This window comes from Bombus impatiens, unplaced genomic scaffold (genome assembly GCF_000188095.3).
Source record: "Bombus impatiens unplaced genomic scaffold, BIMP_2.2 scf_0396, whole genome shotgun sequence".
NCBI lineage: Eukaryota > Metazoa > Arthropoda > Insecta > Hymenoptera > Apidae > Bombus > Bombus impatiens.
Genome location: NT_176815.1, coordinates 513,531 through 530,999, shown reverse-complemented (window position 1 = coordinate 530,999; position 17,469 = coordinate 513,531). Strand labels below are relative to the sequence as shown.

The window sequence follows — 17,469 nt, the reverse complement described above, 5'->3', positions numbered from 1 at the left end:
TTCTTTAGTTATGGTTGGATCTATATAAATATCTATTTATATAAATATGGATCTATATAAATATCTGTAGTCTAGTTATAATATTTCCATAAACTTACAAAATTGTTTCCTTTCGGAATATAAATCTCTAAAATAGATAGATATACTATATCTATCCTGGAGGGGATATTCGTATCATATGTGGGCGATAAGACACATGATATATGGTGGAACACTTATAATACGTAAATATTGTAGTGATGTATCATCGATTTTCTTTGGTATTTTACAAATCTTCCAATGCATAGAGCTTACAGTCTGCGTACGCCTTATCTCCTGCAACCATATCTATACAGTGGAAACTGTAGTGCATATGTTAGGATCAAAAAGAAATATCGTTTAAAGTTTAACGTATTGTATTACATTTTAAATTACATGGAAATGAATTTTTGGTTAATGATTTCGTTTAGTGAAATAAAGTTTTTAAACTTATTAGGGAAAGTATCATGAAAAAATAATGGTTGTTATTTATGGAGTAAAATCGTTCAAATGTAAAGTAAAATTTTTGAAATATTTCTAACGATGTGAAAGATGAAATATTTTTAACAGGGATAAACTGTGAATATCAGAAAAACCGGTGATCAAATAAACGTGTAAATAGTCGAAACATGCAGGTACATAATGAAATTATGTCTAAAAGTAGTGTGTATGTATGAATAAAATAAGTAATTTTTAAAAAATTCCGAGCGAACAAAATTTACTACTATCTACAATTTAGCATTTCAAACCTTTAACGAAATTTTCAAAATGTTTCTACACATTTAGGTACAGATATGAAGTTGAAACGCGTAGTATGCTTCGAATTTAGATGTTTTGTTATCTGTATTTCACTTTTATATTTCAGAGAATGTGTTATATTTTTGATTTTAATAGAATTCTTGTTTAAATAATTTGATCATAAATAATACATGATAATTATAAAATTTTATGTATCTTCTACCACAATTATAAATTAATTTATTAGAATCATTAATTAAAATTACAGTTTATAATGTACACATGTTGCATGTTATTAAAATGTACAAAAGATTACTAAAAAAAATATATATCATCGGTTATTTTCATTTTTATGATTACATATCTTTTAAAAGAATTAAAATACATATTGTCAAATCACAGATATATTTAATAGAGACATTATATTTTCTCCTTTTTTGCTATATCATTGTAAATACATATTTGTATCCTAAATACTTCTTTATATTATGCCTTGTACTATGAAATAATTATTTATTATAAGCTAAAGTAAAAGCATAAGAGAAGCGGAATACAAAAACAGAGCACCGTATATGTGTATGAAAACATATTACTGTATTGTTATTATTTCCTTATTATTATCTCGCGATTTAATCAGTTTTGCACGTAGTATTGCAAAATTTCATTTACAATCTGATTTTTTCCTCAAATGATTTCCTAATTCCAGATGCTGCGGTAGCAATATTTCATTCTTATTAAGGATAGGTATTTAGTACGGTGACATTGTGTACATAGATAAGAAAGTCTTCGAAATCGTTTGTACCCTGTTTCGTTCAGTCAAAAACCATCCAGCCGACTGTCATATACTGTATAAAATTTATTAATTATAACCACAGTTCCTCTATCTATCAATTGGAAGAAATTGAAGACTTTCAGCTGGTAAGATCCTTGTTTATGTATTCAACTTTGTCTTATACCATACTTTTCCACTCGATTGTATCAATATATAAAATAATTATCTTTCATTCATTCAAAAATATCTCCTGCGATTGTTATTAGTGCACAAAATATGGATACTGTTTTTGTAAACAAGTTTTAGGTATTAGTAGATTCAAGAAATTTTGTCTTTCCTCTTATTTTTTAATTTATATGTATGTGCAAATTTTAGAAAGTTTTGAGTGATACAGAATTTATGAATATAGTACTATTGCAGTATCATGCTTAAATATATGTAGGCATATACAGGTCGTCCTTGAGAAAGATGGAAAAATGGAAAATAAAATAAAAGCTGTCTTATCAAAGTAATATCAAAAATGTAAATCCGATTAAATAAATAGTGTTTAACGAATTATTAAATAGAATTGTGGAGAGGTTAAACAAACGCATTCGAAAATATTAAGAGAGATCGTAAAATTCAATGATAAGTAAAAGTGTTAGATGTATCCCAACAGACATTTAGATCGCTTTTATGATGATTTCAGTTCTGTAACAACGAAGATAGTAACTATACCGAAAATATATTATAATATTCATTTAATTATGCCGTTATGCATATGTGTATAAGATAGTTTTTCCCTCGTTTCATTTAAAAAGAATATCTTTTCCAGGGACGCCTTATATTGTTAGATTCCATTTATAATCATTAAAAATACTTAATACTGATACTAAAACAGTAATTTTTAACTTATTGTTTTCAACTTAGTTATTTACTTGTTAATTAAAATTGTGTTTGCATATAAAACTGATGAGGATTAAAATGTAAAATTCTAAAAAAATTCTTTTTAAGTTTTAAAGAAATTTGTTGGTTTGTGTTAGAGAAAGATTGAGAGATATTAAACACAACTCTTAATATGATAGTGAATAATCAAAGCAGTTAATTAACAAATATTTTCTATTATATATAGATTTGATAAGAATATGACGGTAGTTACGAGTAATGGAACAACCACAATGGATCCAACTACGACCGTCTTTACCGAGAATGAAAAGAAACTTCAAAGTAACGCTTTGTTACCCTACAAGGGAGGAGAAGATGACGATGACGATGATGAAATTACATTAGAAGACTTGGCTCCAGATGGTGGCTGGGGATGGATGGTAGCTTTTGCTATGATAGTAGTATTTGTTAGTATTTATGTTCAATTAGTATTAAATATAAATTTTGCAATTTTTCTCCTTTGGTTCTTTTTTCATCGTTTAATTTCATTTATTCATTCACATTTCTTATAACAATTAAGAGACAATATCGGTATCATTTCGTATGTATAAAAATAAAATATATCAATATGCCATTCAGTAAAGTCATTACTTTTGCAAATATTTCGCATTTTATACTTAATGTGTACATATATTTTTTATTAGTCAAAAGAATGGTAGATATATTTAAAAAGTATCTTTTTATTAATAGCCGATTATATCGTTCTTCAGTTATTAACAATTCTTTAAATTTTATTTTTGCAATGTCATTAAGTGTGTGAATTTTAACTTACGAATAAAATGGCGTTTAGTACTTTGGGACAGTAAGGCATTAAAGATGTAATTGTAATTCATATATTAAGATAGTATAGTAAAAATAATGCAGAACAATAATTATTTCATTCGTCAGAAATTTTATCGTGATATAAGTATTTCTTATAACATTTGAAAATTATCAAATGATAGAATATTGTATAAGAGTCATCTTTTTTTCTATGATTACTTTTATAATATGCAATTAATTTTTTCTTTTTTAGATTACAACATTTGGACCAACTACATCATTTGCAATAATATTTGGAGACTTTCTTGAAGCAACTGGTCAAGCTGGCACAACAATGACACTTTTCAATTCTGTTTTTATGATTACATTTTCAATTGCTGGTAAGCAGCCTGTCCCACTTTTTATTCTTTCTATCATTGCAATGGAATCGGTAGATGCAATATACAGAGCGAGTCATGAATATATCCATGTCTCCATACTTCAAGCGGTGAATCTATGCATTAAAATAAGTAAAAAGCATGACTATATATCCCACGTATCTTTAGTTTTCGAGTTATGGGTGATTACAAAAAATCTTTAAAATTTTGCCTCCTTTCCTTTTACAGTAAAAATATTTCTTAACAGCAACTTAACAGAACAGATGAAAAATGGATTTGAGACTCCGTGAATACTCAAAAAGAATACTCAATGTCGTGTAATACTGTATGCCTAGGTACGAAGCAGACACTTCGAACATTTTCTTTAATTATCCATAACTTGAAAACTAAAATATGTAGGACATATGTTCTCAAAACCCTTCTTACTTATCTTTTTTGTGTAGATTCACTCCCTGAAATATGGACATGAACAGGACATATATTTATGATTCGCTTTGTATACATGTACATGTATGCATGAATTCTTTTCAAACAGTAAAAGATGTAACATTATTACTCGTCCAATTTGATCACATGTATTTTACGTTTATCTACGTGGAATGAATATGTCTAGACACCAGGAAGTGAAAATCGTGTCTGTCCGTACAAATAATGTGCCTTGCCTTAATTTACAGCTTTAATACACGCATTCAATGTCATATTTCTTTTTTATTTATCCATAATATCAATAATAGATATCCATAACATTCATGATTACAGAGACAAATTTTCTATAAAAAAAATTATTTTTTAATATAATACTTCAATAAAATAAAGGAACATAAAGAGATAATTAAATTATGATTAAAGTATAATTAAAAGTTTTTCAGTTACTGTAAGATATTAAAATAAAAACATAAAAATAAGGATTTGAAATTTAACAGGAAAAGAAATATATTAAACAATGTATCTTTCAATAATTGATTTTGAAATATTAAAACAGACGAAATTGGAAATACTAATGGAAAATAACTATTGCGAAGCTAATCATATCTACTTTACAATTACATTTTATAGTTAGATATATTTACTTTTTGATATGCTTTGTTACAAAAGAACATAAAAGTGATAAACGTCATTGAATAATTTTAGACTTTATGCTTGGAAATCCTAACGTGTTGATACAATATATTTTTAGACTCACGTGTAATTCTCGTTGTTGGTAATTGAATTGATAATACCATCTCATGATAATAATAGTTTATATAACGATAATAGTTGATCGAATAATTAATTAAAGAAACATAAAATAGGTACACTTCATACAATATTTATTCCCATGATGTTATAAGTTGTACTTTGTATGGTTACTATTCTTTCTTCCTTCGAATATATAAATTATATTTAACATTGATTTATTCATAATCGATGGTGTCATCGCCCTTGTGAATAAAAATAATATTCTCATCAAAATTAAATTAGGATATATAATTTTCAATAGTTTCATTATTCACTATATATTATCAAATTGTTTTAAAACGAAATTTGTTTAATAAAACCTGATTGTTTATATTAGAAAATAAATCTGTATTACATTACAAATTATATATCTTTCTGTGTATTTCAGTACTAAGATGTTATGTAGTGTTTAGAGTTACTTAATATAATTATAAGTGCAATTAGATTATCACAAAGACTATCGTGTGTTTCCTACTAAATACTATTAAATACTGAAAACATTACCGATAAGCGTATGACGGCGGCTCACGAATTGTTATGTAAATCTTTTATAGCTTTACAGCTATTAGATAAGAGCGAAATTGCGAAACAATTATAGTTAACGATTTTATGGCAAAATAACAATATAATTTAATAATAAGTATACTACATTTTTTTTCTATTGCTAATATTTGCATTGGATATGTCATATAATTTATTAATATAATTTATTTACATACATAACACAATAATTTTGGGTACTTCCAAGTAATAAGTTAAGCAGTCAAAACAATAGACAAGTAATTAATTATTTAATGTTTGCACAAAATAGAAAATTGAAGTTTGAATATATTATATCAATTTTATTAATTTAGTAGTCCTTTGCCTTCCTATGAAAGACTTATTAAAATGTTAAAGTTTAAAATAAAATGTTCCTTCAAACTCTCCGTATTTTGAATTATACTAAATAATATTTGCATTGAATAATAAGAAAGGAACCGAAAAATACGATAAAGCTAAAAAGTGTAAAGGAGTTCAGGAAAACGTATTTTGTTTTCTAATATAGCTCTTACAATGATTCTAGTCTGAAGTGGAATTGATTCCTCAACCAGAGCTCAGAATGCTATGAACTGTTTTGATTGCACTATGGATCTAATTTCTCGTATTGATAACTTCTACATTTAAAACAAATTTTTATTTCATTCATTGTTATCAAAGAACAATGTTGATAAAGAATTCGTGTCGAAGCTATAGACTATATGCAGAACTGGGATTTCAATACTTGAGAGATGAATCAGCAGATTCTAATTATTGCATCCACTTAACCATTTGATTATCTGTAGAATAATTAAACCGGTTGACAACTTTAATGTAATTTACATTTTATTTGAACGTTCTTTATTATACGCTACGATGCTTATCTGTAAATCTGTAAATCACATAAAAGTGATTTAAAGATTTATGAATATAGGTATAGTGCTTACGGTGGTGTGATTGTTATATTTGTTATTAGTGTACATACTTTTTAATTGGTGAATGTGCTGCGATCACTTGAAAGTGAAAAATTAAGTAAACTACGACACTTAGACTCTGGGAGATAAAGGATTTGCAGCAATAAAGAGACTCCTAATATTTGAATTGTATTTATTGCAGAGGAAAAGGGGTATAGTTTTCAATATTTAGAAGTTTTATATACAGAGTTGCAAAACGTTATTAATATGAATATTATTTAACTATTAATATTCATATGTTTGAGAAAGTACTTGATTCCTGGTTGGTTCTTGCTGATTTATTGAAATTACTAGAAAATAGAGCTATTTCCTTATTGCAACACCTACTTCAAATTTGATTGAAAAATATAAAATTATTTTAAACAAAAGTATCTCACAATTATGTAAGGACTATATCACGGATTTCAACAGTTAGAAGATAAAATATAATAATTGTAACTTAAATTTCAGGTTTAATGACCAACTCGCTAATAAAGAGATATTCTATGAGGCCAGTGGGGGTATTTGGTGCGGTGCTCTTCTCGTTACCAAATGTCTGTTTGGCTTTCGTTACAAATGTCTACGAAATGGCCTTCTTAAATTTTCTCCAAGGAATGGGTCTTGGTCTCATTGTTACCATTTGCAACACGAACTTCAATGCTTACTTCGTAAAGAAAAGGGCACCAGTACGTAAATGCAGGGCCGCTGGCCGATATAATTGTTAACATACTTATATTCTTAGTTTTTTAGAGAAATTCTTGCTATTTAGGTAATGAGCGCGGCCCAAGTTATCGTCGGCTTAGGAGGAATCGCCTATCCTATATGTATTGAAAAAATGATGAGGATGTATGGGTTTCGAGGTAAATTTCTTTCTATGATAACATATGTTTATAATATTAATAAATATTAATATTAAACTATATAATTATATAGTTTATATAGTCAAGCTCCATTTGCTCGATCATAACAATCATGCAAAATATGAAGCATCACTATTAAAAATGTTGCGCTCACTGCAACAAACACGGCTGTCTAAATCTGTCTTATTTCGCTCATTAAACATTTTTGGTTTTTAGGTTTAATCGTGGTATAAATTAATTGAGGGAGATTCTGCCATTCAAAATAAGACAAAAATCAAGAACAACACAATTGCATTGGAGGTTTCATTTTCAAGAAACATTCATTCGAAAATGTCAGAATTTATTTGCTATCGATATTTAAATACTTTATTTTCTAAATAATATAATAGTTAACTAATACTATGGTACTCTATTAATTCGTCCTTGGAGTCTGAAAATGAGCATAATGAATTTTAAATTGCTTTAATCTGTATAAACGAATTGATCAATGAGCCATATGTATCCCCGAAGCTGGTACATATCAAGATTCAGAATGTTTCACATTTCAACAACAAAAACGATTTGTCGCACTTACAATGTAATCGAATGACACATTGTAACTTCAGCCACACTTTCCTCTCCTCAGTCTACAATTCTTCAACCATTCGACCAGTTTATAAATCTACAACATTTGCAAATAGAAAATTCGCCACTTAATTGACCAGTAGATTTTCATATGCCGCTACATCAAGCATTATTTGGGTTTTGAGAATTCTTGATCGCAGCTATAACAGAAAGTTTCGACATATTGAGATTTTCAGTATTTGATCGCTAACTTTTACTGTGTTATAGGAACAGCATTGATGACGGGTGCCATGAGTTTGAACTGCATCGTCGGTATGACAATGATGCACCCTGTCGAATGGCATGCGAAGAAACCGGAAGAAGTTCGCGTGGAAAAGATGCGCGAGAGAGAAGAACGGAAGTTGCGCGGTATAGTATTCTCAAATCGTCGTTACAGCGAAGTTATACGAACTCCTGCAAAAACCAGATGGAGCAGCTTAACGAGTCTCAAGGGCGAAAGCGGAAAACAGGTTCCGCTTTTAATTGAAACATTGAAAGTAAATTTTATACGTTGTTCTGATATTGTTACTTTGAAGGAAGAAATACGTATTAAGAAAGACATATGAGAGAAAGCAGTTGTCTTGAAAAGTTTTTTCATACAACTATGGAGAAGGCAGATATTTAAACGATTGTATTCTGCTGGGACACCCTGTGTAATATCGTGAATATTATGTTTAAAAAATTGAAATGTATTGAACGAAAATTAAAGTTCGCAAAGTATTCTTTTGTTGTCCTGGAAAAATGCAGATATGGAAACGAGTCATTTCTATTACAAGTTTTTCAACTATTTAAGTACATTAGAACAATTATCTTTAATAAAGGTCTCAATTTCGTACTTTATTTATTAAATTTACATGTTCTGTTAAATACAGTCACCCGCAAAAAGGGTAGCTTCGATATCGGAGTTAGAGGGCAGAATATGCAACCGAATAAGATCTGGATCAATGCGCGAGTTGCTAACACGACGACTATCGACCTTGTCATCATCAAGTTTAGTGAATTTGGTGACAAGTATTGGCAGTTTAGGAGATACTAGGCAACATCATCCTGAGAAAACTAAAGAAAAACGAACAGAGAAAGGAATTCAAGTTTCTATGCAGGAAGAAAAGGATATCGGTAAAGGTCAATTAGAGTACGTGAATTATTCTTACATAATTTTCTTTATTATTAACCTTTAAACACTCTGCAACATCTCTTGCATTTGTTAAATTGAAAATCATAATGGTGTAAGTTAAGTTTTTAGAAATTTGAATTTATTCATACATTTCAATTTTCGAAACTACTATACATTTCGTTTAGAATTAAGTTTTATAATTAAGTAACTATGTTCTCAGTCGCAATGATCCCATGATTTAAGAAAATATCATGAATTTTTTGCAGTAACATATACAGAATATTACTTTATAGAAACGAGCAATGAACTGACTTACACCATTATCATTCTCAGCTCTCTATTCCTTTCTAATTTCTTTATAATAACTCAATTACTGAATATGACTTTTCGTATTTTATTAAATTTCTTATAATATCTAATTTATTTCAAAAATATCGAAGATCAATAAGAAAATTTTTAACATTGTAGAGAAATATTGGGTGAACTTTTGGAAATCTCACTTTTAAAAAATTGTGGTTTCCTAAACATTTGTCTGGGCACTAGTTTCGTTATGTCGAGCGATTTCACGTTTACTTATCTTTTGCCACTGATGATAACTAACAATGGTTACACGAAGAGCCAAGCAGCCCAAGCGATTACTATCTCCGCAACCGCGGAATTGGTATCCAAGATTTTACTCACAATTTTCATCTTGTTGGTAAAAGTCAAAGCGAAGTACATGTTCTTCGTCGCTATGATCTGCATGGCGTTCGCAAAAGTTGGTCAGTAAATTATATGCATTAAATTTTAATATAATACAATAATTACGTTTCACAATATTGTAAATCACAAAAGCACAAATTATAAAGTTGCCGCAAGAAAGTGTTTCGAAATTTTGAAAGTAAATCATATTTGCTAAATCTTAGTAAACATAGATTGGAAATTTACTACATATTCTCAAAATTATAAACAATTTTTTGTTTCGGTTCAAGCTACTATCGCGTTGCATAAAAACATGTATACTTCTAAAAGTCTGAATTTATTTTTCAGGATACTTGCTGTACAATGATACCTTGATCGGTACATTTGTGATGATAACAGTTATAGGAATGGTTAGATCATGGTTATTGGTTCCTCAGCCATTGGCCATTATAGAAGATATCAGTATTGATAAATTTGCTTCAGCATACGGAATTGCTGGCGCTATTAACGGAGTGATCTCTATATTATTTGGTCCAATTGTTGGTAAGTAAAATTACCATAATCTGCTGAAAACAATATCTTAAAAATTAATGGTAATTTTAGTTACACTACTTTGATGTGATTTCCGACGTTCTTACGTCTCAGTTTCGTTTCCGCTTCAGTCGAGAGGAAGACTTTTAATGTTTTAAACAGATCTTTAACGTAAAATTGAAACACGCGATAACGTTTCTTTTCTATTTCCCTCAAACTTAAAAAATTGTCTAGTAATAGAAAAATACGATTCGACCGTAAAAATAAAAATATTGTAAATACAAATGTTTTATCACTATTAATCACTTTTACTCAAAATCAATGTTTTACTCAAATGTTAATGACGAACGAAATGTAAAAAGCATATGTATTTACTATAAGGAGATGAAAGCGAATTTTAAAATATAAATGATCTCTTTCAGGATTCCTGAAAGACTGGACCAACAGTTTCGTAGTCTGCCAGCTTGCCCTTATATTAATGAACGTCCTGTTCGTTATTCCATGGGCAGTACAGTTCCTTTCTGTAGATTTACCAAAGAGGAGGAAGGAACGGATGGATAAAATTGCTGCCCAAACTTCCGGTTCCTTTTCTACAGATTGATGCAAAAGGAGAGAGAGAGGGAGAAAGACCTTGTGTGTAATACACGTCTTTACTATTTGATAGTAGAAACTCTTTTGTACAAAAATAAATTTAGATATTTTTTTACGGCAATTAAAAATATTTTTTTACAAAATGTATTTGTTCGTAAAATGGAAATTGTTGTGAATTGGGGGTTACTACCCATAGCGCTAATTATTGCAGTGTGAGATACAATGTACAGATCTTTACAACGATATGTAGTCATTTATATTTTTCAGATCATACATATCAGTTAAACTTTTTACATATTCTATCGTAAAATGCTTTACGAACAATCGGGAAAACCACAAATTTCAATTAATTTAAATTTGTTAAGTATAAGCCATAATATTATATCGGGTGTATATAGACAAATCTTGTATCCAATTCTAAGTCTGTCGCGAATGACACTGAAACGAATATTTTATATTCAAGTTGTTGCACATATCGTGGCAATTATTATTAAATGTAAAAATAAGAAATAAATGAAGAGAACATTGTATAATAATCTTTGTGTATGACTTTTAAAAACGATTTGTTTTTAACTTTTTTAATTATAAATTAATTCATAATTTGTTAAATTCGATTAAATGTGATTCATGAAAAATAATAAGAAAAATTGGAGGATAATATATGATATATATATACAATAATATATCTTATATAGCATATATGTAAGTATATATATATAGCGATAGTCACTATGAAAAACGAAAGATGAATTTGGAATGTGATATTTAATGATAGTTACTTCTTCATTTAATATTACACATATTTTTATACAATTTTGTATAATATTGTTTACGTCTACAGGGACAACAGTAATTTGACAACATGGTCAGTAGATGATGATTGCCAGTCTAAGATTAAAATAACCGTGAACTGATAGTTCCTCGAAATGAATTTTTATTACTTTAATATTTTATTATCTCGGAATTGTATTTCTATGCAACATGCTATAGATAGGTCCTTTTTAAGTATTCTACGTCTTTTCAAGAGTTCAAAAAACAAAAAATGTTATGCAAAGTTTTATTACTAAACCTAGATATAATTTTAACACTTGTGCCATTTATATGCAATCATTGTATATAAACATAATTTATTCACACATATAAGGAGCCTTGAATGTTTTTCTTATAATATACCTATACATATCTATATATATCTAATATAATGTTTACTTATATCATAATCAATTTTACATTACTCACAAAAATATGTGCAGATATTTTGAACATGTTATTACTATTAACGTTAATAATGTAGTACGAATCATCTATGAGAACTTCATTTAAACGAGAACCTCCTGATCGCTTTTGTTTCGTGGCTCGATTTTTATTCAGAAGCCGCCTACTCTTTTGAGAATAATGTCAACCTTCAGCCGGAAGTCCTTTTCTGTGAGATCCGGCAGGATCTTGTAGTTCCGCAGGATCGTCGACAATAAAACCTTTAACTTCAATATCGCGTACTTCCTTCTCACGCATCACCTAAAAAAAACGCAATATAATAACATAAGACACAATCACATTTATAAAAAGCGGCAATGAATCCTCGCAGAGGTTTGTTTTACTCATTAAGTATCATAACAAGTGTCATATTTTGAGTATTTTATATACCTTTGTGTATTACATGCATTCTGTACATTTTCATAGCTTTAAATTTTCCATAAATGCATAAATATTCACAGTCTACTTCTGACATATGAAACGTTTTCTTTAATTAACACTTTACCGACCGCTAGCGATTCAAAGCATACGCACGTCCGACCGGCATCTCAGGCGCAGATTCTCACTGGCGCCGGCTTTGTTTCGGTTTAGACTCTCCAATACCATTCTTTTCGTTCATCGCGAATGGTAAATTTTTCAAATTGATATAAAACTGTGGGAGCGTACAAAGCAACGCAACTGACGCAACTGAGTAAGGTACCTTAGTACTAAATAACAAATTATTGCTCAAATAATGAGAAAGATTGTCAGTGACAAAAAGCCGATTAATAGGCTATCGGTTGGTGAACGTCGGCGACGAAAAAAGCCGATTAATAGACTATCGGTCGGTAAATTGTTAACATAAATACGTTATCGCTTTCCGTCAAAGTAAATTTATTAATGGAAGTTAGTATCTGTACATCTTTTACTTTTATTATTTTTTTATTATTCCTGTTGTGTTTATCATTATATGTTTTCGGAAAACATCGTTGTTTTGAATTTTATGAAACTTTTGCAGCTTTTAAGGTTGGCAATACTAGATGAAAATTTAGAAAATCACCGGCAAATAATATTGTCATTAAGCGCAGAAATAGATCAGATTAGAGTCATGCGAGTTTCGATACGTATATAAAAATGTGCGGTCAGTGAGAGACAGGTTGTTCCTATTTTATCCACTTCTAGGGACTGATGTTTATTATTAAATAACATTACTTGGTATAAATTTTAGAAGAAATATTTATATGCATAATCCAATACCGATACTTCGTTATAAAAGGAACGGTATAACTGAAACGAATGAAACACGAATAACTTAGCACGACGGTGACCGCATGAATTTATCATTATCTACAATGTATCCACTATAAACCTCCCATGTTCACTATTCAACTATTTCGTCGGACTTTGTCAGGCAATGGTACGTAATGCTGACATTGTATGGGCAAAGGCGACTTTGTATACATACTTTAATTACTTAATTCACATTATGTAAAATATAAGGATAAGAATAATGATAAACATAACGATAAGATTAATGAATTGGTGCGAAAATGAAGAAAAGAAATACCTTGGTCCTGCGCTAAAAGGAATGAACGAGTAATAGTGTCTGTTCTGCATTTCTTCCGGCACAAAGTTATCAGGATCAAACACATCAGGGTTTGGATAGAATTTTTTCAATCGGTGAACTCTATAATCAAAATCGTACAACCTTTTGGTAATAAATAATTCCGTCACTGTAAAAGAATCGTAAGATACATCAAATGTATTCTATTTAATACGGTTTTAATCAATAAACTGTCGATAATACAGAGTCGAACTTTAAACGATATTTTAACTAGCAATCATTGATACTGAGGATTTTGATAGAATTAATTTTTATAAAGACATTCGAATAAACTGAATAAATATTATACATTTTCAGGCAATGATAAAATTCATCACCAGAACTATTCGTGGGACAAAACCTGTTCATTTGTAACGGATTTAATTATGAATGATTTTTGATAGAAGAAGGCGTAATATTTTCCAAAAAACTAATTTCTGTACAAATTTCAGCAAACTATCAGCAACCAATATCCAAGTGGTGTCTTTCATATTAAAAATGTAGTCGATTATATTATTTACATTAATATCATTTATATAAATTAAAATTGCAAGTAGATATAATTAATCTGTACGCTTTAATATTTTTAATCTGATTTGAAACCAATGGGGACATTTCGAAAAATTATTTTAAGTGATAATAGAAATATGCCAGTTTATAATAATATCTATTTTGCAATAATGAAGAGTATAGTAAAATAATTATTATTTAATGTTCATTAATTCTGGAAATGTGGCAGCAAGATTTTAACTTCTAGTTGTATGTATTATGTATTATGGAAAAATAAATAACAAATAATATTCGTTTGTTAGATAAAATACAAAACTGACCTATTTTGACGTCGTTGTTGAGATGTCTTGCAATGGCGGGAACTGGTGGAAAAAGTCTTAATGTTTCGTAAATTATTCTTTCGAGATATTTCATTTCTAGAGTATCTTGGAAAGTGCAAGGCCTATTTGATTCCCCGAAAATCTCGTTTAGTTCTTCGAATACTCGTTCCTGTAATAATTATTGTATTTTACAGATAATAAAAATACAGAAAGTATTAAGCTTCACAAGATAGATAATTAAATGAAATATAATAAATGAAAGATTAATAGTTTGTTCTTATAACCTATTTTCATATAAAAGAAATTATTTGAAATTAGTAACGATGATTGTTAGAAGAAAAAAAAGAAGAACTTGTAGAAAGCAATACATTCTTATTAAAATAAGCGAAAATATATATTAACAATTAATAATATATGTTTTACACGATTGAATAATATTTAATACGTTTAGCAATTTTTAATTACAACTGGAATAGTTTATTAAGTAATCATCAATGAAATAAAAAATTAAATTAGTAATTTAGTTCTTTAGCAACAAATAAAGTTTTAATTAAATTGTAATTGATAATTAATGTTTTTAATCAACGTCAAGTTAATTACCAGTATCTGTAATTATCGATTAGTTTCATGGACTGATTAACTCAACTGCAATTTTTTTTACGATCTGTACGATAGACTAATGGTAGGTTTAAAATAAAACTATAGATGATCTGAGAAAGACAAATAGATTCATGTCCATAAAAAACTAAATTCATCAAGATATCCCTTACTTGAAAACTTCAAGTTATATTGTAATCGATCAACATCAACTTAGGACTTAGAGGAATGGTAAAACATTAACCTTCAATTATTACACAGACAATCGATGTAACCTTTTTCACCGAGAGGAAATTTTTGTGCGAGAATGGGAGATCCAGTACATGGGAAAACTTTATTTCTCAGAATGTGTGGCATGTGTCATACGTGTAATAAAGACGAGCGACATAAAATAGGTCCTAACCTTTTTGGAATATTTGGCAAAACATGTGGCAGTATGTGTATATTATCTTTGTATATTAATTAATTTTTACACTGAAATACGGAAAAATATGTTTTGCGTATGTTACATGTATATTACGTACATATAGGATACGAGTAAATATACATATGATTTATGTAGGGACATATACAAAACAATCATATATTATATATGAATGGTAACTAAATACTATTTTCGTTTCGTATTTAACATTATATATAAGTACAATATAAAAAACTATGTCTTCAATCTATATTCCAAATATACCGACGTAATATTTAATTTCATATGATAATTTTACTTATAAATATCGTTTATTCAAATTCCATTCGCACAATACACTATCCCATTTTTATTAACTTTTATTTCTAAAATATACATTTAACCCAATATAACCATATGTGGATTATAAATATACAAATGTTACTATGCTACACATATATGTTTCTCTTAGTTTCCAATTAATTAAGAAAATAGGAGTATCTTCCATCTTTCTCATTATGAAAATATTCTTTCCTATTTGGTTTTTCGTTATCTTCGTATACCCAAATTATATCGACACACACATTCATAGAGGCGATAGGTACATTTAATAATACATATGACGTGAATAATAAAATGTTTGTTTAACTAAATGTAAAAAAATACCTAAGAGAGCAAAAAACCTCCTTTTATTTAATTTATCGCTTTATAAGTATCATATTTGTTAAAAGTTCATGTAAAATCATTTATAAAAAATTATAAATTTAGCTGTACCTGGATTTAAATCTACCGATGCGATGAGAAAAAAAGGTGTTGTATGGGACGAGAACACTTTAAACGAATATTTACAATTTCCGAAGCAATTTATCCCTGGCACGAAAATGATGTTCAATGGTATTAAAAAAGCGGAAGATCGTAGAGATATAATCGCTTTCTTAGCAACGTTGAAATGAAAATTCGAAAAATTGCATCTACTTATGTGAAATATTTTGTACAGTGACCAAAATAAGGTATTCTTAGCGTTAGTTCGATGAAAATAAACAAATAAAATAAATAATAAATTAACAAAATTAGAGAAAAATGACTCGTTAGATTTGTTGCCCATATTTTAATGCACTATTACTCTACTCACCTGGATGTCTTGATGAATTCCAAGCACGCAAAGAACGAAGCTAGAACCTGCAGCGGTAGTGTCATGACCCTAAAATGTATGTAACGTCCTTTCATTATACGAAAAAAGCATTTTTATATTTATTTTCTGTTTTATTCGAAAGAAATTTTTTGATAAAAGGAGATTATGTAACATCTAAAAATTTATAAGCTTTTATTTTTAAAACAAAAAGCTATAACTTTGTACTAAACACTGTAAAATAGTGTCATTTTCAGTTTAAAATGTTTCTTTTGCATAAAATTTATAGAATAAATTTAGTTTAAACATTTTCTTATGACATATTACATACGAAGAATGAAAGATTAATTATTCATATGATTTTCCAGACAATTGAGAGTAACATACAATCGAAAGCATGTTTCGAATTCACTTAGCTTAGTTTATCATAAAATTAAGCGACAAGGTTTTCTATATATATTATAAATAAATAATTATTAATTGAACTGCTTTACATATGAAACTTTCGTTAAACCGTAGTTTATTTAAATATATATACTTTATTTTAAGAACTTTTGGAAGGAATGTATGATTACTTCTATTACCTCAAACATTATAGTATCTATTTCTTTTCGAATTTCTTGATCGGTCAGTTTCGCACCATTTCTTGAAAGCTCCAATAAAAGATCCAGGAGAGCAAATCTTTTCTTTTCACCAATACCATTTTCATCGATATCGTCTAAATCATCTCTAACATAATGCATTTTTGGAAGATTTTTATACTTTTCATTTACATTTGCGCCATCCTTCTGCAACATGTTTATTTCTTTTTATTTCGTTTGTTTACTTTTAATGCTTAAATAAGACGTGAATACAGATGTGCGAAACAAAGATTAATTTCAACAAATTGAGCTATAGTTTGTTATATTTTAAAAGGTGAAAAATTAAAAAATGCTAATCGTGAAAGGTATAGTCATTTTTAACTATTACATTACGTGTAAGTAAGTAATATGCTATACATACACGTATACACGTAC

The 17,469-nt window shown here is 28.6% G+C and overlaps 2 protein-coding genes and 1 pseudogene across 3 annotated transcripts; 2 read left to right on the top strand and 1 right to left on the bottom strand.

Annotated features, from left to right (window-relative positions):
• The first annotated feature begins 1,399 nt into the window (after nucleotides 1-1,399).
• On the top strand, nucleotides 1,400-10,775 carry LOC100740177. 2 transcript variants are annotated; one of them, XM_024368175.2, is made up of 10 exons: nucleotides 1,400-1,674; nucleotides 2,640-2,832; nucleotides 3,468-3,594; nucleotides 6,750-6,964; nucleotides 7,048-7,138; nucleotides 7,970-8,238; nucleotides 8,614-8,873; nucleotides 9,324-9,616; nucleotides 9,885-10,079; nucleotides 10,490-10,775. In XM_024368175.2, exons 2-10 carry the CDS (start codon nucleotides 2,653-2,655, stop codon nucleotides 10,666-10,668), a joined length of 1,809 nt encoding a protein of 602 aa, XP_024223943.1. In that variant the 5' UTR covers nucleotides 1,400-1,674; nucleotides 2,640-2,652; the 3' UTR covers nucleotides 10,669-10,775. The 2 variants fall into 2 exon arrangements, with proteins under 2 accessions (XP_024223943.1, XP_003490148.1); XM_003490100.4 differs by having other exon boundaries at nucleotides 1,407-1,674; nucleotides 2,640-2,859.
• Nucleotides 10,776-11,837: 1,062 nt separating this feature from the next.
• On the bottom strand, nucleotides 11,838-17,391 carry LOC100743107 (annotated as a pseudogene).
• Nucleotides 15,096-16,934, top strand: LOC100740053 (cytochrome c iso-1/iso-2-like). The gene is made up of 2 exons (XM_003490099.3): nucleotides 15,096-15,355; nucleotides 16,093-16,934. Exons 1-2 carry the CDS (start codon nucleotides 15,229-15,231, stop codon nucleotides 16,275-16,277), a joined length of 312 nt encoding a protein of 103 aa, XP_003490147.1. The 5' UTR covers nucleotides 15,096-15,228; the 3' UTR covers nucleotides 16,278-16,934.
• Nucleotides 17,392-17,469: the final 78 nt, after the last annotated feature.